Source organism: Arachis stenosperma, chromosome 9, assembly GCF_014773155.1.
Source record: "Arachis stenosperma cultivar V10309 chromosome 9, arast.V10309.gnm1.PFL2, whole genome shotgun sequence".
In the NCBI taxonomy this organism is placed as follows: Eukaryota; Viridiplantae; Streptophyta; class Magnoliopsida; order Fabales; family Fabaceae; genus Arachis; species Arachis stenosperma.
Window position 1 is genome coordinate 74,873,484 of NC_080385.1, and position 26,495 is coordinate 74,899,978.

At 39.3% G+C, this 26,495-nt stretch overlaps 1 protein-coding gene across 1 annotated transcript; it reads left to right on the forward strand.

The window, feature by feature from the left end:
• The first annotated feature begins 1,552 nt into the window (after positions 1-1,552).
• Positions 1,553-2,755, forward strand: LOC130949616 (uncharacterized). Its single transcript, XM_057878286.1, has 2 exons — positions 1,553-1,876; positions 2,117-2,755. Exons 1-2 carry the CDS (start codon positions 1,553-1,555, stop codon positions 2,753-2,755), a joined length of 963 nt encoding a protein of 320 aa, XP_057734269.1.
• The last annotated feature ends 23,740 nt before the right edge of the window (positions 2,756-26,495 follow it).

The window sequence follows — 26,495 nt, forward strand, 5'->3', positions numbered from 1 at the left end:
AGAAAGTAGAAGCACCAAAGCTGGAATTAAAGACTTTGCCTCCAGACTTGAAGTATGCCTACTTGGGGAGCAATGACACATATCCAGTAATCATCAACTCAACCTTGAGTAAAGAACAAGAGGAAGAGCTCATCAAAGTGCTGAGACAACACAAGGATGTCATTGGGTGGACACTTTCAGATTTGAAGGGGATAAGCCCTTCAATGTGCATGCATAAGATCCTACTTGAAGAGAATTCCAAGCCTTCAATCCAACCACAAAGAAGGTTAAACCCATCAATGAAGAAAGTGGTGCAAAAGGAAGTGCTCAAGCTATGGCAACCAGAGGTGATTTACCCCATTTTAGATAGTCCTTGGGTGAGCCCTATTCAAGTAGTCCCGAAGAAGGGACGAATCACAATTGTGCCAAATAAAAGGAATGAGTTGATACCAACAGGAACAGTGACCGGATGACGCATGTATATAGACTACAGAAAGCTTAATGAAGCCACAAAGAAGGATCATTTCCCTCTACCATTCATGGATCAAATGTTTGAGAGACTAGTTGGGCATGAGTACTATTGTTTCTTGGATGGATATTCAGGCTACAACCAGATTGTAGTGGATCCTAAGGACCAAGAAAAGACATCTTTCACTTGCCCTTATGGTGTTTTTGCATATAGACATATGCCCTTTGGTTTGTGCAATGCATCTGCCACATTCCAAAGGTGCATACTGTCCATTTTTTCTAATATGATTGAGGGGTTTATTGAGGTTTTCATGGATGATTTTTCAGTGTTTGGTGACTCCTTTCCTAATTGCTTACACCATCTAGCCTTGGTGTTCAAGAGATGCCAAGAGACTAACCTAGTTTTGAATTGGGAAAAGTGTCATTTTATGGTTACCGAAGGGGTAGTCCTTGGCCACAAAATCTCTAAGAAAGGCATAGAGGTAGATAGAACCAACGTGGAAGTAATTGAAAAATTACCCCCACCTTGTAATGTCAAAGCAGTTAGGAGTTTCTTAGAACATTCTAGTTTCTATAGAAGGTTCGTTAGAGACTTTTCAAAAATTGTCAAACCTTTAAGCAACTTGCTTCTATCTAATGTACCATTCATATTTGATAGAGAATGTATGCAAGCTTTTGATGAGCTTAAAAGTAAGCTCTCCTCTGCACCTATTATAGCACCTCCAAGCTGGGACTTACCTTTTGAGTTAATGTGTGATGCATCAGATTTTGCCATTGGTGTTGTCCTAGGACAAAGGAGAGACAAGCTAGTGCATGTCATTTATTATGCTAGCAAGGTTATTAATGAATCCCAAAGAAACTACACCACCAAAGAAAAAGAACTCTTTGCTATAGTTTTTGCATTTGATAAATTCAGATCTTACCTCATTGGTTCTAAAGTAATTGTATTTACTAACCATGCAGTACTCAAATACTTGTTAACCAAACAAGAGTCTAAGCCTAGATTGATCAGATGGATCTTGTTACTCCAAGAGTTCAACATTGAAATCAAGGATAGAAATGGAGCAGAAAATAAGGTGCAGATCACCTATCAAGGATCCCACACATGGACAATGAAGTACACAGCCCTGGTGTAAATGAGAGCTTCCCAGATGAAAAATTGATGATGATCCAAGAAGCCTCATGGTTCGCAGACATAGCCAACTTCAAGGCCATTGGAGAGTTACCTTCCAACATCAAGAAGCACTTGAGAAGGAAGCTCATCAATGATGCCAAGCATTACATTTGGGATGAGCTCTACCTCTTCAAGAAGTGTGCTGATGGAATTCTGAAAAGATGCGTCTCTCATGAGGAAGGACAAGATGTTCTTTGGCATTGCCATGGATCTACTTATGGAGGGCACTTTAATGGAGAAAGGACTACATCCAAGGTATTATAGTGTGGATTCTTTTGGCCTACTATGTTCAAGGATACAAAGGAGTTTGTGACAAGGTGCAATGAATGTCAAAGAGCTGGCAACTTACCCAAGAAGAATAAAATGCCACAAAGATTCATCATGGAGTTGGAGTTGTTTGATGTTTAGGGGATTGACTTCATGGGACCTTTCCCACCCTGATACTCAAACAATTACATACTAGTGGCTGTAGACTTTGTGTCCAAATGGGTATAGGCCATAGCAACCTCAACAAATGACAACAAAGTAGTGATCAATTTCTTGAAAAAGAATATATTTAGCCGGTTTAAGGTTCCAAGAGCTCTTAAAAGTGATGGGGAAACTCACTTTTGCAACAAGCAACTAGAGACACTCCTCCTCAAATATGGTGTTAAGCACAAGGTAGCCACCCCATACCATCCACAAACCAATGGTCAAGCTAAAATTTCAAATAGAGAGCTCAAGAGAATCCTTGAGAAGACTATTGGGAACTTAAGAAAAGATTGGTCCAGAAAGTTGGATGATGCTTTATGGGCCTATAGAACAGCTTTTAAGACACCTATTGGCATGTCTCCATACCAATTGTTGTTTGAAAAAGCTTGTCATTTACCAATGGAGCTTAAACATAGAGCATTTTGGGCTCTAAAGATGTTAAACTTTGATACTCAAGCTGTTGGGGAAAGAAGGTTACTGCAACTCAATGAGTTAAAAGAATTCAAAACTCAAGCTTATGAAAATTCCAAGATTTACAAAGAGAAAACAAAGAAATGGCATGATCAAAAGCTGGCAAGAAGAGAGTTTGTAGAAGGCCAAAATGTGCTATTATACAACTCAAGGCTCAAATTTTTCCCAGGAAAGCTGAAATCAAGATGGTGATGACCTTTCACAATCATCAAGCCTTTTCCTTATGGTCATGTGGAGCTTATGGATGAGAAAACACAGAGGCCTTTCACTGCCAATGGACATAGACTTAAGCATTACTTGGGAGACGTACTAGATTTGCAAAGAGTGAACTACAACCTCAGCTGAAGAGGAAGAACCGTCAAGCTAATGACGTTAAAGAAGCGCTAGTTGGGAGGCACCCTAACACTCATATCCTTTCAATTTCAAGCATTCTAGATTAGTTTATATTAGTTACTTTGGTTAATTGCTTTCCAGTTTTTAGTGTTAGTTATATAGTTGGTAGCTTCTTAGATTTTAGCTTCAAAAGTTTTCTTAGTCTTGCTGAAAGTGCAACTTTGCATGCTTCATTATGTGATGTCTTTAATTGAGTTAAGAAACTGGCTGAAGAACTAAATTTGGTGTGGCCACCAGCCCACTTAATTTTTAAACTTACAACAATTTAATTGATCTCAAGAGTAAGCCAAAATTCAAGTTTGGTGTGGCCACCATCATGAGAAATTCCAGTAGTGCATTCAAATTAAGCCCAATAAGTTATTATTTTAATGCACCTAATAACTTGGCAAGATAAATGAATAAGGTACTTAATTTTGTACACATAGAGTGGAAGTGGAAGGGTATGAAAAATTAAATTGCTTCCACCCATAATGTATTCAATAAAGATTAATCATGAGCTAGTTATTAGATGCAATAAACCTAAGTTTGGTATCCAAGAGACACAAAATGAATGCAAATTAATTGGAGGAAAATAAAGCAATCTTTGATCACTAATGAGAGTTTGTAACTGAATTTTCAGGAAAAGGTGGGGCCCACAAGACATTGATCACTCATCAAGTCAAGGGAGTCAAAGTGTACTTCACACTTTGGAACTCACAACCTGAAGAAAGCTTAACCAACTTTTGGATTGGCACTTCTCCCATGCTAGGCGCCAATACCAAGTGTGAAAACTTTCAATTTTGTCAGCAATTACACACCTTCCTGATTCTTCTTTCCCTCCCTCTATAATGCACTTACCCACCCCTGTTCTCCACACTACATACTTCACTTCTCTTTCTCGTATCCCTCACCCCTACTCTCCCTTCTTCACTTTCTTATTTCATTCTTGATTGGGTCAATCAAGTCCTAAGTTCGATGTTGAGCAAATCCCTTTTGCTTTGCTTTTCTTCTTTTTTTTTTCATTTAACCCTTTTCATCACTCCACAAATAGCACCACCAAAAGCCACTGGTTCAAAGAAAAGAAAGACCAAGGAAACCTCCTCTGGCTATTCAAGCTACAATGAGTTCAAGTTCCTCTCATTCTTCCACCAAAACTAATTCTACGGGTGGGTGAGTGAGAGGCAAATTATTCCTGAGGTTGGCTTCCAATTGGGAAGAGAGGAGCACAGGGAAATCACCATTGAGATCAATAGTAGGGGTTGGGCTATCTTGTGCAATCCACCAAAGAAAGTGGTGGAAAGCCTAGTGAGAGAGTTCTACGCTAATGCCATGCCATAACCAGGTCAACAACTTGATTACCTAAGTTACGTGAGGGGAAAGGGCATCGATTATAGCCCTGCGAACTTAGAAAGAATGCTGGAAGTATGGCGCACAAGATCCGACCGAAGCTATGAATAAAGGGTAAAGCAACTTGATCCGGGCTTCGAAAACATCTTGAATAAGATATGCATCCTCAACACCGAGTGGATCAAAGAAAAGGATGGAAGGCCAACACCAAATGGAAGATTTGTACTCTCAAGCTAGAGGGTGGCTGGATTTTGTGAGATCCCTCAACCCTACCTCTAATACCTCAGAGGTAACTTTGGAAAGAGTTGTGCTGATCTATAGCATCATGAAGGGGGAGAATGTGAATGTAGGAGAGATGATAGCAGTCAATATTCATAGGGTGTCGAAAAGCACCAAGGATAGTACAAGGTTGGCTTTTCCAAGCATTATCCAGTGATTATATGATGAGGCTGGAGTAGAAACTATTATAGATGAGACATTGCTGGAGCAAGACAAGCCAATAACTGCCAAGAAGATGGAGAAAGTGGTGACTATCAATCCACTACAAAGAGTCAGAGAACATAGCGCTCATGTGCAAGAACCATAAAGGCCACCACAACAAGAAGAACCATATGTCCAAGCACCAATTCCACAATTTCAAGCATAATTTACAGAAGGTTTCAATTGGGAGAAAATGCAGGGGAACATCCACCACATGCAAGGAGACATCTCCCAATGTATGGAACAACAAAAGCATTGGGAACAAATGCAAGTGAGCATCCAGCAACTTCAAGAAAATGTGGAGCAAATTAAGGAACAGCAGGGTTAATTCCATTGGGAAGAAATGCAAGGCAGCCTCAACATAATTTTAGAGCAACAAAAGGTTCAACAGAGGAATCTTGCTAAGTTTAGGTCCCTCTATGAGGCTAGGACCACATCAAGAAGGCAATATGATATAAACACACAGCGAAGCTGAATCACTTGTGTAATATGGTAGCCACCCTAAACCCCAACTATCCAATATTTATACAAGGAATGGAAGAGCTTAGTGCCAGGCAGGAGGAGATTTTGGCCAAGCACAAAGAGGATGAGAGGACTGATGAGCGGATAATTTATACGCTTTTTGGCATTGTTTTTAGGTAGTTTTTAGTAAGTTCAAGCTACTTTTAGGGATGTTTTCATTAGTTTTTATGTTAAATTCATATTTCTGGACTTTACTATGAGTTTGTGTGTTTTTCTATGATTTCAGGTAAATTCTGGCTGAAATTGAGGGACTTGAGCAAAACTCTGAAAAAGGCTGACAAAAGGACTGCTGATGCTATTGGAATCTGACCTCCCTGCACTCAAAATATATTTTCTGGCGTTACAGAACTCCAAATGGCGCGCTCTCAACGGCGTTGGAAAGTAGACATCCAGAGCTTTCCAGCAATATATAATAGTCCATACTTTATTCGGAAATTGACGACGTAACTTGGCGTTGAACGCCAAGTACATGCTGCTGTCTGGAGTTAAACGCCAGAAAAACGTCATGATCTGGAGTTGAACGCCCAAAACACGTCATAACTCGGAGTTCAACTCCAAGAAAAGCCTCAGCTCGTGGATTGATCAAGCTCAGCCCAAGCATACACCAAGTGGGCCCCGGAAGTGGATTTATGCATCAATTACTTACTCATGTAAACCCTAGGAGCTAGTTTATTATAAATAGAACTTTTTACTATCATAATCTCATCCTGGATTGTATTTTGAATCTTGTGATCACGTTTTGGGGATGATTAGTTCTCAGATCATGGGGGCTGGCCATTCGGCCATGCCTGAACCTCTTTCACTCGTGTATTTTCAACGATGGAGTTTCTGCACACCATAGATTAAGGGTGTGGAGCTCTGCTGTACCTCAAGTTTCAATGCAATTACTATTATTTTCTATCCAAATCAATTTTATTCTTAATCCAAGATATACGTTGTACTTCACCTTGATGAATGTGATGATCCGTGACACTCATCATCATTCTCACCTATGAACGCGCGTGACTGACAACCACTTCCGTTCTACCTTAGGCCGGACGCATATCTCTTAGATTCCCCAACAGAATCTTCGTGGTATAAGCTAGATAGATGGCGGCATTCATGAGGATCCGAAAAGTCTAAACCTTGTCTGTGGTATTCCGAGTAGGATAATGGGATTGAATGACTGTGACGAGCTTCAAACTCGCGATTGCTGGGCGTGATGACAAGCGCAAAAGGATCAATGGATCCTATTCCAACATGATCGAGAACCAACAGCTGATTAGCCGTGCTGTGACAGAGCATAGGAACGTTTTCACTGAGAGGATGGGATGCAGCCACTGACAACGGTGATGCCCTACATACAGCTTGCCATGGAAAGGAGTAAGAAGGATTGGATGAATGTAATAGGAAAGTAGAGATTCAAGAGGAGCACAGCATCTCCATACACTTATCTGAAATTCCCACTATTAATTTACATAAGTATCTCTATCCTACTTTATTTTCTATTTATTTTTATTAATCATATTTGATTTTCTAAATTCCATAATTTTATCCTCCTGACTGGGATTTACAAGATGACCATATCTTGCTTAATACCAACAATCTCCGTGGGATCGACCCTTACTCACGTAAGGTATTACTTGGACGACCCAGTGCACTTGCTGGTTAGTTGAGCGAGACTGTGAAGTTAATTTTGGACCATGGTTCTGTGCACCAAGTCTTTGGAGCCATTACCTTGGATTGTTGAAGTGAAAAGAATGAATCACGATTTCGCCCACCAAGTTTTTGGCGCCGTTGCCGGGGATTGTTCGAGTATGGACAACTGACGGTTCATCTTGTTGCTCAGATTAGGTAATTTTCTTTTCAAAAATCTTTTTCAAAATTTTTCTTTTATTTTTCGTTTTTCCAAACTTTATTTTCGAAAAAAAAATTAATAAAAATCCAAAAAAATTAGAAAATCACAAAAATAAAAAATATTTTGTGTTTCTTGTTTGAGTCTTGAGTCAATTTTTTAAGTTTGGTGTCAATTGCATGCTTTAAAAATTTTTTCTTGCATTTTTCGAAAATTTCATGCATTCATGGTGTTCTTCATGATCTTCAAGTTGTTCTTGACAAGTCTTCTTGTTTGATCTTGATGTTTTCTTGTTTTGTGTTGTTTGTTGTTTTTCATATGCATTTTTTGTTTGTTAGAGTCCATGCATTAAAGATTTCTAAGTTTGGTGTCTTGCATGTTTTCTTTGCATCAAAAATTTTTCAAAAATATGTTCTTGATGTTCATCATGATCTTCAAAGGTGTTCTTGGTGTTCATCTTGATATTTGATGTGTGGAAAACGATCCAACACAAAACTCACCGGCAAGTGTACCGGGTCGCATCAAGTAATAATAACTCACAAGAGTGAGGTCGATCCCACAGGGATTGAAGGATTGAGCAATTTTAGTTTAGTAGGTGATTTAGTCAAGCGAATCAAGTTTTGGTTGAGTGATTTGTGTTTAACAAGAAGTAAATGACAGTAAATGTAAAGGGGGAAGGGAGAAGTGCAGTAAATTAAAGAACAGGAAAGTAAATTTGCAGAAACTTAAAGAACAAGGAATTAAATGACTGAAACTTAAAGTGCAAGAAACATAAACTGCAGTAACTTAAATGGCAAAAAAGATAAATGGCCTGAATATAAAAGGGAATTGAGGACTGGGATTGCAGAATCTAAACCAAGAGAAAGCAAATTTCAACAATTAAGAGTAGAAGATGAATTGGAGTAAACTGAAATTCAAACAGAATAGGAAATTAAAATGCAGCAAGGTTCACAGAAGAACCCAAAGTGAATTGTGATCTCAGGACTCAAGAGCTTAGGTAGCAGAGCCTAAAACTCAATTTCCTTCCCAGATCTGAGTTATCAAAGCAATTGACAGAAAATTTAAAGAAGAAGCAGTAAAGGAAATTGAAATTGAATTGAATTATGCAGAGAAGATTTAAAGAGAGCTTGAATGGGAATTGAGACAGAATTTCCTCAATTTCTCACACCCAAAACTCAAAAACAGAAGATTAGAAATGCTCAGGCAAGAATGAGGAAGAAGAGAGATCAATTCTCCTCCCCAATTCTCAGAATTCTCAGTAAAGTTCCAAGAACAATTTTCAAAAGCTCAAAATAAAAAATGAAAATTCAAAACTAAAAGCCAAAAAGTCCTAATTACATCAAACTAACTCCTATTTATACACTTTCTATTCTTGGATTTTTGGATTTGGATGGGCTTTTGAATTGGTGAAGAAATGAATTCAATTGGATTTTTAATTGAATTTTTCGGCCCATTAAAAGTCACTCCCAGGAGGCTGCCCTGCCCTTGTGGAGGGCAGGGCAGAAAATTGATGCATGGTGCGGACGGTTGGTGCGAGCTGGGCGTGGCCTTGGTGCGTGAGATGCTGCCCTGCCCGCGCCAAGGGCAGGGCAGGAAAAGTTGGTGCGCCAGAATTTCCTTGGTGCTGCCAGAATCAGGAATTGGTGCGCCAGAATCAAAAGTTGGTGCGCCAGAATTGAGCTTGGTGCATAGGATGCTGCCCTGCCCTCGCGGAGGGCAGGGCAGAAAAAATTGGTGCTGCCAGGAGAGGATCGTGGTGCGCGCTGGTGCTGCCAGGGAAGGATTTGGTGCGCCAGATTTGTGTGTGGCGTGCCAGGATCGTGCGCCAATCCAAATGCTGCCCTGCCCGCGCCAAGGGCAGGGCAGAGTTCTCACATTGCTTGTCCCGTGTTCGAAACACGGAGGTGGCACACGCTACAATAATTTCCTTGGTTTCTTGGCACGGCACTCATCCTTAAGTCTTGGCTTCCTCATGGTTCCTTGTTCGATCCTTGTAGCATGCATGGGTGACATTTTTCCTTTGAATTTCTCCCTTGGTGAGCCCGATTCTGCCCTTGTGGAGGGCAGGGCAAGGTTCTCTTCTTCTTGGTTCCAAGGCACAATTTTGTGCTCTGCCCTTGTAGTGGGCAGGGCAGAGTTGCCTTCCTTCCTTGGTTCCCTTATGTTGCCCTCCTAGAGGGCAGTGTGCCCTTGTGGAGGGCAATGTTTGCCTCCCCCTTTGCATGCGGCACACTTCCTCTTGCTTTGACCACACTTTCCTTTCCTTGGGCTACACTTCTTAGGCCACGCTTTTCCTTTTCTTTTCTTTTCTTCACCTACAATAAACCAAAACAACCACTCAAAGTATCACTAAATTCAAGAGGCTTATAAATCAATTAAAATTCAATTAAAATTAGCTTAAACCTCATGGATTAACATTAATTTCATGGTGGTTGCTTGATTTAAAGAAGTTGTGCATTTTCACTCCAAATCACTTACTTAGGATGCAAGAAAGTGCATAAATGCTAACAAAATAATTGAAATTAGCTTGAAAAATGGGTATATGATGACTTGTCATCAATATTCATAGCATTCTTGCATGCATTCATTATTTTGATCTAAAAATTTCATGCATTGAGTATTTTTGTTGTTTTTCTCTCTCATAATTAAAAATTCAAAAATTAAAAAAAAATATCTTTTCCTTATTTCCCTACAAATTTTCGAAATTTTGGGTTGACTTGGTCAAAAATTTTTAAAAAAATTAGTTGTTTCTTACTAGTCAAGTCAAAATTTCAATTTTAAAAATCTTATCTTTTCAAAATCTTTTTCAAAAATCATATCTTTTTCATTTTTTTTCTATTTTTTCGAAAAATTCAAAAATCTTTTTCAAAATATTTTCAAAATCTTTTTCTTATCTTTATATCATATTTTCAAAAAATTAGCTAACAATTAATGTGATTGGTTCAAAAATTTGAAGTTTGTTACTTTCTTGTTAAGAAAGGTTCAATCTTTAAATTCTAGAATCTTATCTTGTAGTTTCTTGTTAGCTAAGTCATTTTAAAAATTAAATCTTTTTCAAAATATCTTTTTATTAAAACTTTTATCTTATCTTTTTATCTTATCCTTTTCAAAATTTTATCTTTTTCAAAAATTGATTTCAAAATATCTTATCTAAATTCTTATCTTCTTATCTTTTTAAAATTTGATTTCAAATCTTTTTCAATCAACTAACTAACTTTTTGTTTGTTTCTTATCTTTTTCAAAACCACCTAACTACTTTTCCCTCTTCAATTTTCGAAAATACCTTTCTCTTTTTCAAAAACTATTTTTTTTAATTAATTAATTGTTTCAAATTTCAATTTCAATTATATTTTATCTCTAATTTTCAAAAATCACTAACCCCTTTTCAAAATTATTTTCGAAATCTCCCTTCTCCTTTTTTTCTTCTATTTAATTATTTAATTACTAACACTTCTCTTCACCTCTCTCCATCTAATTATCCAAATCCCCTCTTCCACATTCTTCTCCCCTTTCTTCTTCTACTAACATAAAGGAATCTCTATACTGTGACATAGAGGATTCCTCTTCTTTTCTTGTTTTCTTCTCTTTCATATGAGCAGGAACAGGGAAAAAGACACTCTTGTTGAAATTGATCCTGAACCTGAAAGGACTCTGAAGAGGAAATTAAGAGAAGCTAAATTAAATTATTCTAAAGGTAACCTTTCAGAAACATTGGAACAAGAGAAGGAGATGGCAGCCGAAAATAATAATAATGCAAGGAGAATGCTTGGTGACTTCACAAAGCCAACGTCCAAATTTGATGGAAGAAGCATCTCCATTCCTGCCATTGGATCCAACAACTTTGAGCTGAAATCTCAGCTAGTTACTTTAATGCAACAAAACTGTAAGTTTTATGGACTTCCATCTGAAGATCCTTACCAGTTTTTAACTGAGTTCTTGCAGATCTGTGAGACTGTAAAGACAAATAGAGTTGATCCTGAAGTCTACAGACTCATGCTTTTCCCTTTTGCTGTAAGAGACAGAGCTAGAATATGGTTGGATTCACAACCTAAGGATAGCCTGGACTCCTGGGATAAGCTGGTCACTGCCTTCTTGGATAAATTCTTTCCTCCTCAAAAGCTGAGCAAGCTAAGAGTGGATGTTCAAACCTTCAAACAAAAAGATGGTGAATCCCTCTATGAAGCTTGGGAAAGATACAAGCAGCTAACCAAAAGATGTCCATCTGACATGTTTTCAGAATGGACCATATTAGATATATTCTATTATGGTCTCTTTGAATTTTCGAAAATGTCATTGGACCATTCTACAGGTGGATCTATTCACTTGAAGAAAACGCCTGAAGAGGCTCAAGAACTCATTGACATGGTTGCAAATAACCAGTTCATGTACACTTCTGAGAGGAATTCCGTGAATAATGGGATGCCTCAGAAGAAAGGAGTTCTTGAAATTGATACTCTGAATGCCATATTGGCTCAGAACAAAGTGTTGACTCAACAGGTCAACATGATCTCTCAAAATCTGAATGGATGGCAACATGCATCCAACAGTAATAGAGAGGCAGCTTCTGAAAAAGCTTATGATCCTGAGAACCCTGCCATGGCAGAGGTTAATTACATGGGTGAACCTTATGGAAACACCTATAACACATCATGGAGAAATCATCCAAATTTCTCATGGAAGGATCAACAAAAGCCTCAACAAGGCTTTAACAATGGTGGACGTAATAGGCTGGGCAATAGCAAGCCATATCCATCATCTTCTCAACAACAGACAGAGAATTTTGAACAAAACACTTCTAATTTAGCCAATGTAGTCTCTGATCTGTCAAAGGCCACTTTTAGTTTCATGAGTGAAACAAGATCCTCCATTAGAAATCTGGAGGCACAAGTGGGCCAGCTGAGTAAGAAAGTCATTGAAACTCCTCCCAGTATTCTCCCAAGCAATACAGAAGAGAATCCAAAAGGAGAGTGCAAAGCCATTGACATAGTCAATATGGCCGAATGTACAAGGGAGGAGGAGGACGAAAATCCTAGTGAGAAAGACCTCCTGGGACGTCCCTCAAGCAAGAAGGAGTTTCCTATTGAGGATCCAAAGGAATCTGAGGCTCATATAGAGACTATAGAGATTCCATTAAATCTCCTTCTGCCATTCATGAGCTCTGAAGACTATTCTTCTTCTGAAGAGGATGAAGATGTGACTAGAGAGCAAGTTGCTCAATATTTAGGAGCTATCATGAAGCTGAATGCCAAGTTATTTGGTAATGAGACTTGGGAAAGTGAACCTCCCTTGCTCATTAATGAACTGGATACTTGGATTCAGAAAATTCTACCTCAAAAGAAACAAGATCCTGGCAAGTTCTTAATACCTTGTACCATAGGCACCATGACCTTTGCAAAAGCTCTGTGTGATCTGGGGTCAGGGATAAATCTTATGCCACTCTCTGTAATGGAGAAGCTAGGGATCATTGAGGTACAACCTGCCTTATTCTCATTACAATTGGCAGACAAGTCATTGAGACAAGCTTATGGACTAGTAGAGGACGTGTTAGTAAAGGTTGAAGGCCTTTACATCCCTGCTGATTTCATAATCTTAGACACTAGGAAGGAAGAGGATGATTGCATCATCCTTTGAAGACCTTTCCTAGCCACAGCAGGAGCTGTGATAGATGTCAACAGAGGTGAATTAGTCCTTCAATTGAATGGGGACTACCTCGTGTTTAAGGCACATGGCCATCCCTCTGTGACAAAAGAGAGTAAGCATGAAGAGCTTCTCTCAGTTCAGAGTCAAGAAGAGCCCCCACAGTCAAACTCTAAGTTTGGTGTTGGGAGGCCACAACCAAACTCTAAGTTTGGTGTTAAGATCCCATATCCAAACTCTAAGTTTGGTGTTGGGACTACACAACATTGACCTGATCACCTTGTGGCTCCATGAGAGCCACTGTCAAGCTATTGACATTAAAGAAGCGCTTGTTGGGAGGCAACCCAATTTTATTTATCTAATTTTTATTTTATTCTATATTATTGTTATTTTGTGTTTTATTAGGTACATGATCATGAGGAGTCACGAAAAAATCATAAAAATTAAAAACAGAATCAAAAACAGCAGAAGAAAAAAATCACACCCTCGAGGAAGCACAGGCTGGCGTTCAACGCCAGTAAGATGCATCTGGCCGGCGTTCAACGCCAGAACAGAGCACCATTCTGGCGCTGAACGCCAGAAACAAGCAACATTCTGGCGCTGAACGCCAGGAATGTGCCTAGAGAAGAAAAGCTGGCGCTGAACGCCAGTAACAAGCATGAAACTGGCGTTCAACGCTAGAAACATGTTACATGTGGGCGTTGAACGCCCAGAATGTGCACCACACGGCGTTTAAACGCCAGAATGGTGTGGAAAGGCATTTTACATGCCTATTTGGTGCAGGGATGGAATTCCTTGACACCTCAGGATCTGTGGACCCCATAGGATCACCTCAGGATCTGTGAACCTCACAGGATCCCCATCTACCTCGCCCTCTCTCTCTCTCTCCATTCATGGTCACCCCTTCTGTTTTTCATTCACCACCTACCTTTACAATTCAGCTTCTCTTTCCCACCCAATCCCACTCATATAGCCGAATCCATCTCCCCTCACTCTCCTCCATTTTCTTCTTCTTCTTCTTCTTCTCTTCTTACTCCTCTTGCTCGAGGGCGAGCAATATTTTAAGTTTGGTGTGGTAAAAGCATAGCTTTTTTGCTTTTCCATTACCATTAATGGCACCTAAGGCCAGAGAAACCTCAAAGGGAAGACAAAAGCTCCCACCTCTGAGTCATGGGAGATGGAAAGACTCATATAAACCCGTCATAGCTCAGTGGTAGAACATGTGGCTGCAAATCAAGAGATCCCTGGGATACCTCAGGGGATAAATTGTCCTCCACACAAATATTAGAAGCAACTAAGGGTAGAACCACCAAAATTACTATGAATCATTCAACAGAAGCAAGGAAGAGACATAGAGGAGCTCAAAGAGCACCATTGGACCTTCAAGAAGGCGCCACCCTCACTCAGGTGGATTCATTCCTTGTTCTTATGTCTTTCTACTTTTCGGTTTTTAATGTTGTGTTTATCTATGTTTTGTGTCTTTACTTCATGATCATTAGTATGTAGTAACTATATCGTAAAGCTATGAATAAATTCCATTAATCCTTCACCTCTCTTAAAATAAAAATGTTTTAATTCAAAAGAACAAGAAGTACATGAATTTCGAATTTATCCTTGAATTTAATTAAATTATTTTGATGTGGTGACAATACTTTTGTTTTCTGAATGAATGCTTGAACAGTGCATATGTCTTTTGATCTTGTTGTTTATGAATGTTAAAACTGTTGGCTCTTGAAAGAATGATGAACAAAGAGAAATGTTATTGATGATCTGAAAAATCATGAAATTGATTCTTGAAGCAAGAAAAAGCAGTGAAAAGTAAAAAGCTTGCGAAAAAAAAATGGCGAAAAAAAAATAGAAAGAAAAAGAAAAAGCAAGCAGCAAAAGCCAATAGCCCTTAAAACCAAAAGGCAAGGGTAAAAAGGATCCAAGACTTTGAGCATCAGTGGATAGGAGGGCCCAAGGAAATAAAATCCAGGCCTAAGCGGCTAAACCAAGCTGTCCCTAACCATGTGCTTGTGTCATGAAGGTCCAAGTAAAAAGCTTGAGACTGAGTGGTTAAAGTCGTGATCCAAAGCAAAAAGAGTGTGCTTAAGAGCTCTGGACACCTCTAACTGGGGACTCTAGCAAAGCTAAGTCACAATCTGAAAAGGTTCACCCAGTTATGTGTCTGTGGCATTTATGTATCCGGTGGTAATATTGGAAAACAAAGTGCTTAGGGCCACGACCAAGACTCATAAGTAGCTGTGTTCAAGAATCAACATGCTTAACTAGGAAAGTCAATAACACTATCCAAAACTCTAAGTTCCTAAAGAAACCAATCATTCAGAACTTCAGAGGAAAAAGTGAGATGCCAAAACTATTCAGAAGCAAAAAGCTACAAGTCCCGCTCATCTAATTATGATTAATATTCATTGATATTCTGGAATTTATAGTATATTCTCTTCTTTTTATCCTATTTGATTTTCAGTTGCTTGGGGACAAGCAACAATTTAAGTTTGGTGTTGTGATGAGCGGATAATTTATACGCTTTTTGGCATTGTTTTTAGGTAGTTTTTAGTAAGTTCAAGCTACTTTTAGGGATGTTTTCATTAGTTTTTATGTTAAATTCACATTTCTGGACTTTACTATGAGTTTGTGTGTTTTTCTGTGATTTCAGGTAAATTCTGGCTGAAATTGAGGGACTTGAGCAAAACTCTGAAAAAGGCTGACAAAAGGACTGCTGATGCTGTTGGAATCTGACCTCCCTACACTCAAAATAAATTTTCTAGAGCTACCAAACTCCAAATGGTGCGCTCTCAACGGCGTTGGAAAGTAGACATCCAGAGCTTTCCAGCAATATATAATAGTCCATACTTTATTCGGAAATTGACGACGTAACTTGGCGTTGAACGCCAAGTACATGCTGCTGTCTGGAGTTAAACGCCAGAAAAACGTCATGATCCGGAGTTGAACGCCCAAAACACGTCATAACTCGGAGTTCAACTCCAAGAAAAGCCTCAGCTCGTGGATTGATCAAGCTCAGCCCAAGCATACACCAAGTGGGCCCCGGAAGTGGATTTATGCATCAATTACTTACTCATGTAAACCCTAGGAGCTAGTTTATTATAAATAGAACTTTTTACTATCATAATCTCATCCTGGATTGTATTTTGAATCTTGTGATCACGTTTTGGGGACGATTAGTTCTCAGATCATGGGGGCTGGCCATTTGGCCATGCCTGAACCTCTTTCACTCATGTATTTTCAACGGTGGAGTTTCTGCACACCATAGATTAAGTGTGTGGAGCTCTGCTGTACCTCAAGTTTCAATGCAATTACTATTATTTTCTATCCAAATCAATTTTATTCTTAATCCAAGATATACGTTGCACTTCACCTTGATGAATGTGATGATCCGTGACACTCATCATCATTCTCACCTATGAACGCGCGTGATTGACAACCACTTCCGTTCTACCTTAGGCCGGACGCATATCTCTTAGATTCCCCAACAGAATCTTCGTGGTATAAGCTAGATAGATGGCGGCATTCATGAGGATCCGAAAAGCCTAAACCTTGTCTATGGTATTCCGAGTAGGATTCTGGGATTGAATGACTGTGACGAGCTTCAAACTCGCGATTGCTGGGCGTGATGACAAGCGCAAAAGGATCAATGGATCCTATTCCAACATGATCGAGAACCAACAGCTGATTAGCCGTGCTGTGACAGAGCATAGGAACGTTTTCACTGAGAGGAAGGGATGTAGCCACTGACAACGGTGATGCCCTACATACAGCTTGCCATGGAAAGGAGTAAGAAGGATTGGATGAATGTAATAGGAAAGTAGAGATTCAAGAGGAGCACAGCATCTCCATACACTTATCTGAAATTCCCACTATTAATTTACATAAGTATCTCTATCCTATTTTATTTTCTGTTTATTTTTATTAATCATATTTGATTTTCTAAATTCCATAATTTTATCCTCCTGACTGGGATTTACAAGATGACCATAGCTTGCTTCATACCAACAATCTCCGTGGGATCGACCCTTACTCACGTAAGGTATTACTTGGACGACCCAGTGCACATGCTGGTTAGTTGAGCGAGACTGTGAAGTTAATTTTGGACCATGGTTCTGTGCACCAAGTCTTTGGAGCCATAACCTTGGATTGTTGAAGTGAAAAGAATGAATCACGATTTCGCCCACCAAGGACCTTCATGAGAAGGCAAGGCTTTTGGAAGCCAAAGGACAACCCAGCACAAGAAGGAGCCTCTAAAAAGAAGGATAGTGATGTGTCCTCCAAGAAGAAGGATAAGTGGAAGGGGCCTAACACATTGAGAAGCATCATGACAAGCAAAAGTTGTTGACTCCCATGCTAAAATCTATTTTCTGAATTTTCTGCTTAGTGGTTCTTTTGCTATGTTAGTTGTTTGTGTTTTTTAAAGGAGTCCCTCTATGAGTCCTTTAAGTTTTAGTTTTTACTTTGAGAAAGAAAATGTCTATTGTCAAGTTTCACAACAATCAATAAAATTAGTTTGCTTCCAAAAAGAGTCAATGATGAGTTGTTGCAAAATAAGAGTAAGAGACTAAGACCTAAGTGAGTTGAATTCAAAATAAGAGATGAGAAACAAGTATAAAACCATGAATTGAAGTTTGGGAAGTGAGTAATTCATAATGAAACAGCTAGACATAGAGGACATAACAAGTAGATGCCAAGGATGACCCTTGAATATCAATAGAACCAAGAAGTAGTAAGCAAGACCCAAGGCTCTGAGCATTAACTATTAGGAAGAAATTAAAGAAATAAATGGCTCAAAGATCTAAGATCCTAGTAGATTCTTGTGGTGAAGATGTGTCAAGAAGAGAGACTTGAGCAAGTAGATTTTTAAGGGTGTCTCAACACCTAGTACCCTAAAACCAACTGGTTTGGGAGTGCTAATTGAAATCTTACTTTAAAGGGTTGTCTTGAGACAAAACACCTAGAGTTGTGGTCAATCAAGGAAACAAAAGGATAATAAAAGAATAAAAAGAGAAATCAAAAGAAAAATGACAAACCTTACTACTTCAAGGTGACAATCAATAGAAAGGGTTCTAGAAGCAAGCACTTAGAGAGGTCCTCAAAAGTCTTAGAGTTCATTGTGATATGAAAGCAATAACAAAGTTCATGCATGATTTGACACTTAGCCTTTATCTCTAATTGTTGATTTCATTCTCTTAAGGGTCAAGTTTCAATCAATTAGAACAATTCACATTGATTTGCTTGAGGACAAGCAAAAATTAAGCTTCGTGTTCTGATGATTTGCATCATCTACCTCTTTCTTTCATCTAAAAGGACCATAGAATTGGTGAATTTTCATTCATTTGATGCATTTACAAGAACTATATAATGAATTTAATGGACATTGCCTTGAAATGAGTCTTTCTTGGATTTCAGGTGAAAAGAGCAACAAAAGAGGAAGAACACAAGAAAAGGAGCTGGGCGTGTGTACTGGGCATGCCACCTCAAGCAAACGCCACTATCCTTGACTGGGCATGGGATGCCAGAGCTGGGCGTGGCACGCCAGTTACATTTCCCAGAGAGAACCCATGCAGAATTTCAATGGGCGTGGCACACCAAGGCTAGGCGTGGCACACCAGTTATACTTTGCAGAAGAGAATCTATAAAGAACTACAACGGGCGTGGCACGCCAATTATCTTTTCCAGAAGATGGATGGTTAAGCTTCAATATGGGCGTGACATGCCAATGCTGGGCGTGGCACGCCAACTACACTTTCTAGAGAAGAACCTCAAGCTTCACTATGGACGTGGTACGCCAGGCTTGTGAACCAGAAAGAAGTAAGTGGGGATTTACAATGAGCGTGGCACGCCACCGCTGGGCGTGGACGCCAGGTATTCTGGCCAGAGAGAGGTCTTTAAAGAATCGCAAGGGGCGTGGCACGCCAAGCTAGGCGTGACACGCCAGTTTTATCTTCCATGCTGAGCGTGGCACGCCAGTTCAACTAAGCAGAGGAGAAGGGAAGAAGCAGCACCAAAGGGCGTGCCACTTGGTACTTTGGGCGTGGCTTGCCAAGCTTGTCAATTCAAACCATCATCATGGGTGTGCCACTTGAGTCCTAGGCGTGGCACGCCAGTTCAATTGACCAAAAAGGGAAAATGAAGCCCCCAACAAGGGCGTGGCATGCCAATACAAATTCCCGAAAGAGAAGGGCCAAGACCTCATCGAAGGCGTGCCACTTGAGACTTTGGGCGTGGCACGCCAAGCCAATTATCAATGGGCATGCCACTTGGTGCTTTGGGCGTGGCACGCCAGACCTGGGCATGGCACGTCAGCTCACTGGACCAGAGAGGAATTTGTGTGCACCAACAAAGGGCATGGCACGCCAGTTCAACCTTCCAGAGAAAAGATTGAGGACCCTAATGAGGGCGTGGCACACCAGTACAAGTGACCAAAGAAGAAGATTGAAGAGCCTAACAAGGGCGTGGCACGCTAGTTCAAAATTTCAGAAGAGGAGCTTGAAGATCTCAACATGGGCGTGCCACTTTGGATCTTGGGCGTGGCACGCCAGTCCAACTTTCATTATGGGCGTGCCACTTGAAAGATGGGTGTGGCACGCCAGTCCAACTTTCATTATGGGCGTGCCACTTGGGAGCTAGACGTAGCTCGCCAAGCCAATCTAATGAGCTGGGTGTGGCACGCCTCTCACACGCTGCTCACATGCCACTCACATGTCTCTAATGAATGGGTTTTCTCTTTTATTTACAATTGTAATTTTCTATTCTTTTTGTAACTTTTCATTTCTAGAATGGGAGTAGTATAAATACCCCTTGAAGAGTACTAAAAGGGGGCTTGGAACTTTTACTTCACTTACTTCATCTTCTTCTATCTCTTGTACTTTTCTCTAAAGTTATGAGTAGTTAAACTCTCTCTCATTGGGGAAGGGAGCTCTGTTGTACTTGATGGATTAAATGATAGTAAATTTCTTCTTCTCTTCATCTCTCTTTGATTTGTTGGAAGGAATTTTGTTCTTCATGCTTAGTGTTCCTTGGATCTGAAAAAAATATGTAATGACTATTATTCTCATGGATCTTCGAAACAGTAGCGAGTGTTTTTAACCTCAAAAAACTACTATGTTGTAGATTATGCAAGTCATCACAGTGTTCAGGTGAGGGACCTCTTTCAAGGGTCACAAGAACGCGTCTTGAATAAGGTTCATACTTTTGTTCCACCCAGATTTATAAAATGAAGAATGAAAGTAATCCTTGAAATTGAATCAATACATTAATTAAAATAGAAAATCAATAGTCTTAATCCATAGAAAAAAACAGAGCTCCTAACCTTAATCGAGGAGGTTTAGTGGCTCATGACTTACAGAGAAAATAAGGGTTCTGAAAAGTGAAATGTGTAGAAGTGAGAAGATCCCCGTAAAGGGTGAATCTCCCTTTTACATCTAACCTAATTTGATTTCAAAATAAAATAATAAATCCTAAAACTAAAAGACATTGTTTGTAAATAAAAATTACAAAAATAAAATAAAAGATAGCTAATAAAAGCTAAATCCACTCGTGAGGTTTCAATTTGGATTACCTGGAGCTAAATGCCAGTTGGGCGTTTAGTGCTTAAAGAGGCAGGAACGTCCCTTTTGCTTGCTGGTTAATGGCGCCACCTTGGCGTTTAATGCCCAAGAGTGTTGCTTCAAGTTTTCTTTCTTTTCCTCAAAACTCTGCCAAATTGCTCCGAATTTCACCTGAAATAAATAAAAATACTAAAACACTAAAAGTAGCATCCAAAGATGATTTTCGCACTAAAATAGTATAAAACTTAATAAATTCTAACTGAAAAAAAGACTAGAAAATAAGGGGAGAAAGGGTATAAGATGCTCACGCATCACAACACCAAACTTGAACTGTTACTTGTCCTCAAGCAACCAAAACTATATAGGATAGAGAAAAGAAGAGAAAAATGCCCAAGACTTGAGTGTTCCTTTAAGCTCATGTCCAAGTACTAAGGGCTAATGACACTCTAACTCTGAATAGGTTTGGCATCTCACTATCCTTTGAAGTTCAGAAATATTGATGTCTCTCAGCACTAGAACTCGGATGATATTTTGGATTCTCTTCTTTAGGCTCTAGTTGATCCTTGAACACAACTTTTTTCTTTTCTTTTCTTTTGGTGCTTTGCACCTTGAGCCTAGCCATGACTCTAAGTGTTTTGTCCACAAGCTTCACTTGATACAACAACACCACAAGCACTTAATTGATTTGAGTTCTAATTATTCTTTTAACTTTCTCTCAGTCAGTGGTGCTCAGAGCCTTTGGTATACTCTGTAATTGCATTTGATCATGACTCATAGTGCTTGGTGCACATGTATGTAAAACCCATACTATTTCGTGCAGTAGCAGTACTAGCAAGTACAATGGTTCGTCCAAGTGATACCTGAAGGAGTCAAGGTTGATCACACGAGGATTGTAGGCTTGAAGCAAGCTATGGTTGTTTTGCATGTCTTAGTCAAGCAGAACAGAAGTTTTTGGATTAAGTATATGGAGTTGGATGAAGTATCATGAAACTATGAAGGCATATAACTAATATGGAAAAAGGGGTAGAAAATACTATTAGGAATTATATGATAGGAATAGAGTTGAGAGTTGGACTTTCTTTGTCTTTCTGAAGTAACTCTGGTATTAATGTCTTCTTTGGTTGTGAAAATTATTCTTCTATGGCAGGCTGTAAGTGATCAAAGCCATTGCCCGTGGTTATTTATCTCCTCTGCTACAGAATGAATGCTATTGGCAGTGGCCGTTGGCCGTGATCATTCAATCTGACGGAGGGTGAAGCGCTTAGCAAGTCATTCTCCGGCCGATCCTACTCAAAATGCCATAGACAAGGTCAAATCTTTCGGATCAGAGAACGCTGCTTCTTTGGATTCTATCCTATACCATAGAGACCCTTATCTCCCCAGAAATCGGCTGAACTGGTGTCTTGAGAAGTCCCGAATGAAGTCGTGGATTAACCGTCTGAGAGATGTATAAACATAGCTGTTGGCTCGTGCTTTTCTTCTAGGTACTCACACGAACCCAAGTAGATGCAGGTGTTTGTCAGGCACGTTTGTCTTAATGTGATGAACAGAGCTAATTGGTTAGATCATCCTCTTCACCACGATGAAGATCGGATATACATCTTAGAGATAAATCAAACACATATCGAAGAAGAAACAGTAATAATTTTATTAATTCATAGGACTCAGCAGGGCTCTTCCCCTCAACCTAGGAGGTTTAGAAACTCATACTGAAGTAAAAATACATGTAAAACGAAAATATGACAGACCTTTTCAGTGAGAGGTGTAAAAGTTCTTTAAATACTAGGTTAATGACTAAGAATTACACAAAAAGGGTAAAACAGTATATTTAGTGCTAAAATCCACTTCTGGGGCCCACTTGATGAGTAGTTAGGCTGAGCTTTAATGAGATCCACGTGCTATGAGGTCTATGGGGCGTGGAATGCCAGCTAGGGGTCCTCTTTGGGTGTTTGTACATTGGTTTCTGCTCTTTGGGCGTTAGACGCCTAGAAGGCGGTAGGAAGCTGGGGTTGGACTCTAGTTTTGAGCCTTTTAATCCGAAGATGGGGTATTATATATATTTGGAAAGCTCTCGAAGTCAGCTTTCCATAGCCGTTGAGAGCACTCCATTTGGACTTCTTTAGCTCCAGAAAAACTCTTCCAAATACAAGCAGGTCAGATCTGGATAGCATGTGCCCTTCTCTGTCTCTGAATCAGACTTCTGCTCCAGCTCCTCAATTTCAGCCAGAAAATACCTGAAATTGCCCAAAAACACAAAAACTCATAGTAGAATCCAAAAATGTGATTTTAACACTAAAACCTATAAAAACTCAATAAAAACTAAATAAAAACTATTAAAAACTGTATGAAAATGATGTCAAAAAGCGTACAAAATATCCGCTCATCAGTGCTCTGTCTCAAAGATTACTTAATACATTCACACCATAAGCATATAGTTAGGAAAACAACTCATTGGACCCTTTAATCATTTTAGACCTTCCTAACCATTGATGCTTAGAGCCTTGCACCTTTCTTTTTATTTTTTTTTCTTTTTCCTGTTTGTTTTGCTTCAAGGATCAATGTCTCACTTACTTTAGAAAATCCATAATATTTCTCTAGGTTTTTGTACCTCAAGAACCAATTTTCTTAACTTCAATATCAAATATACACTGTTTATTCATACACTCAGAATTAAAGATAATGCCACCACATCAAAGTAACTAGAAAAACTCATAATATATAACTCATGCCTCATGCATTATACTATTTCTTTTCTTTTTCTTTTGATTTTTCAAGCTCGGTGAGCAATACAAAAGACATCTTTCAAAATAAGCATAAAAAAATTAAATAAGTAAACTAGAAAGCAATAAAAGACTACTAGTGATCATGCAAAGACTCAAATAAGTAAATGATAGGAAATAAGATAAAAATACTGAAAAATAGAAAATAAGGAAACTCAACCCCTTCAGTTATGGTGGTTGTTGCTCTCTTCTAAGAATCCTCTCTGGCACTTCAACTCATCTATGTCGCACCTCTACTTCAGCTGCTCCTCCACTAGCTTATGGAGGAGGGCTAAGTGGTTTTGGTGCACAAACTTCAGCTGATCCACAGAAAATGTCAGCTCCCTAATGGATGTAGTCAATTAGCACCAATAGTCATGGGGAGGGAAATAGAATCCCTGAGGCATCTCTGGATGCTCTTGCTGAGGACGAGGAACTGGCTCTTATGGTGGTGCATGTCCATACTCTTTAGCATACTCCATACCCCTCCTAGTGATAGGTCGGTGTCATCATCAATGCAGACTCATGCCTCAGCACACAGGCAGAAGATGAGGTGGGGAAAGGCCAATCTTGCAGAGGTAGAGGCCTTCTCGGCTATCCAGTACAACTTTTGAGGAATTACAAGGTGTACCTCCACTTTATTGTCGAGCAAGATGCAATGGATCATCACTGCTCGGACCACTGTCACCTCGGACTGGTTGCTTGTGGGGATGATGGAATACTGAATGAACTGCAACCGACTTCAGGTCATGCCTATCCAACTGGTATGGATGACCTCTGGCGTCCCTCCTCCACTATGCTCTGAGGAGGCAAATGTCAACAAGAACCTATGATGCACCACTATTTTATGGCACATCTTGTGCTTCATTGAGTAGATTTTATCCACTAATCTCACACTTATTCATTGAATTCGCATGTTTTACATTTTCCTTCCTGATTTTGTGATATGATTGAAAATATGTTTCTTTGGTCTTAATTTAGCTAATTTTAATCCTCTCTTATTACCATTTGATGCCATGATATATGTGTTAAGTGTTTTCAGAGATTACAGGATAGGAATGGCTTAGAGGATGGAAAGGAAGCATGCAAAAGTGGAAGGAATACAAGAATGTGAAGGAACTGCAAAGCTGTCAACCCTAACCTCTTTGCACTCAATCAATCATAACTTAAGCTATAGAGGTCCAAATGAGGCAGTTTTAGTTGCATTGAAAAGCTAACATTCGGGACTTCAAAATGATATATAATTTGTAATAGTGGCCGTACAGCTAGGCGACGCGCATGCGTGCATTACGCGCATGCGTGCATCTGCGAAAATTCAGCGTATCAGAATTCACCCCCAGCGACTTCTGGGCTCCATTTTGACCTAGTTCTAGGCCCAGAAAACACAGATTAGAGGCTGCAAAGTGACGGAATCATGGATTCACTTCCCATTATTCACAATTTAGGTTTTAGATGTAGTTTTCTAGAGAGAGAGAGAGGCCCTCTCCTCTCTCTAGGATATAGGATTCCTAGTTTTATCCTTTTGAGTTGGATATTGACAGAGTTACTACCTCGGTTGAAGTCTTTATCATTCTAGTTTGTTTTCTATTTACTTACTTTTTTTATTTCCTATTTACTTTGTTTAGAGTTATATGGATACCTTCGTTTTTGGAATTAATTAATGCAAAGATACTTTTTCATTTAATTTCATTATTTCTTAATTATTTTCAGTTGAGTTTTATTATCATGTCTTCTTCCTACTCCCTTTACATGTATGCGAAATTGGCATCCATGTTAATGGAGTAGGTTCTCAACTTGATTTTGGAGTTAGATTAATTTTTGGAGACCCTTGAGTTAGAAGACTCAAGAGTTAAATAATAATTGGAAATTGTTGGCTAGCTCTCTAGTTGCTAACGCTAATTCTTCCCAAGGGAGAGGATTAGGACTTGTGAATAGAAGTTGGCTCAACTACTTGACTTTCCTTCAATCGTTGGAGGTTAACTAAGTAGAAACAACAACCTATTATCATTAATCTTTGGAAATCCAACAAGGATAGAACTTCCGATTAATTTTCTCCTGTTCAAGGCTTTTTAATTTAATTACATATAACCTCTCGTTTATTTTCATTTCTCTAATTTATAATCATTTATTTGCCCATTCCCCAAACTCCAAATTTCTCAGAAAATCTCATAACCAATAATAAATACAACTCCCTGCAATTCTTTGAGAGATGACCAGAGGTTTGAATACTTCGGTTATTATTTTTAAAGTTTGTTACTTGTGACAACTAAATTTTTGTATGAAAAGATTATTGTTGGTGTAGAAGTTATGCTTGCAACGAGAACTTATTTGTGAATTCTAAACCACACAAAAATCCGTTCATCAACCTAGTTCAGTCTCTGGTCAGTGTTGACTCTTTGACTGTAAGAGTAAGGGTCATCTCGGGAAGGTGGCAAGTGAAGTATCTCCCTCACCCTCTCTGGACCGAACTCCATAATCGCCCCTCAAACCATGATGCACTAGTTCTTCGGATCCAAATTAACACTAGTGCATGCTTGTTGGTCACCCAAGCATTGGCGTAGAACTCTCTGACCTTTAGCACTCCCACATTTGTCACGCGGTTGGTCAGAACTTTCCAACCCCTCCTCAAAATTTGTTCCTAGATCTCTAGATAGTCCTCCAGCTAAAGATCATAGCAGACCTTGGGAATCACTTTCTTTTTGCTCACTATCTCATGGAAGTGATCTTCATAGGTCTTAGAGAAAAACTGGGTGAAATCATAACGACCAAAAGAAAGAGCTTTCTATTTTCTCTTTCTTGAAGAGGATTCACCAGTTTTGGGTGCCATAGGGGTAGTGAAAAGAGAAAAAAAAGCAGAGCGCCCAACGCCAAACTTAAAATGTTTGCTCGTCCCCGAGAAAATTAAAAGAGAAATTAGAAAAGAGATAGAAAAAGAGAATGTGATAAAAAGGAAGCAAAGAGAATAAATTTTAGGAGAATGGGCTACGGTTTAGTGGGAAAAAAGAAAAGAAGGAGATAGTAAGATGGAAGATGGTAGTTGGAGGTGTGGGGATAAGAGCTGAGGAAGCGGGTAGTTATAGGGGTGGGGGTTTGGCTATAGAGGGTAAAGGTGGGAGGGAAATGAAATTTGAATGTGGTTAATGAGGAAAAGAGGTTGATAGGATTGATGAGTGGTGATTAGGTGGAGTGGCGGGTGATTTGAAAGATTAATGGGATTTGATAGATTGATAGGAGGTGATTTTGGAAAATGAGATAGATGAATGTGGATAAAAGAGTGGCTAAGGGATTGAGAGAATGAGTGGGTTGAATGATCAAAGTGGGGGGGGATAGTAATTTAACTGTTGGTTAAAACACCCTCCTTCATATTCAAAACTGACTTGCCTGGCACTAAATGAGATGAGTCATGTGTGGCACTAAAC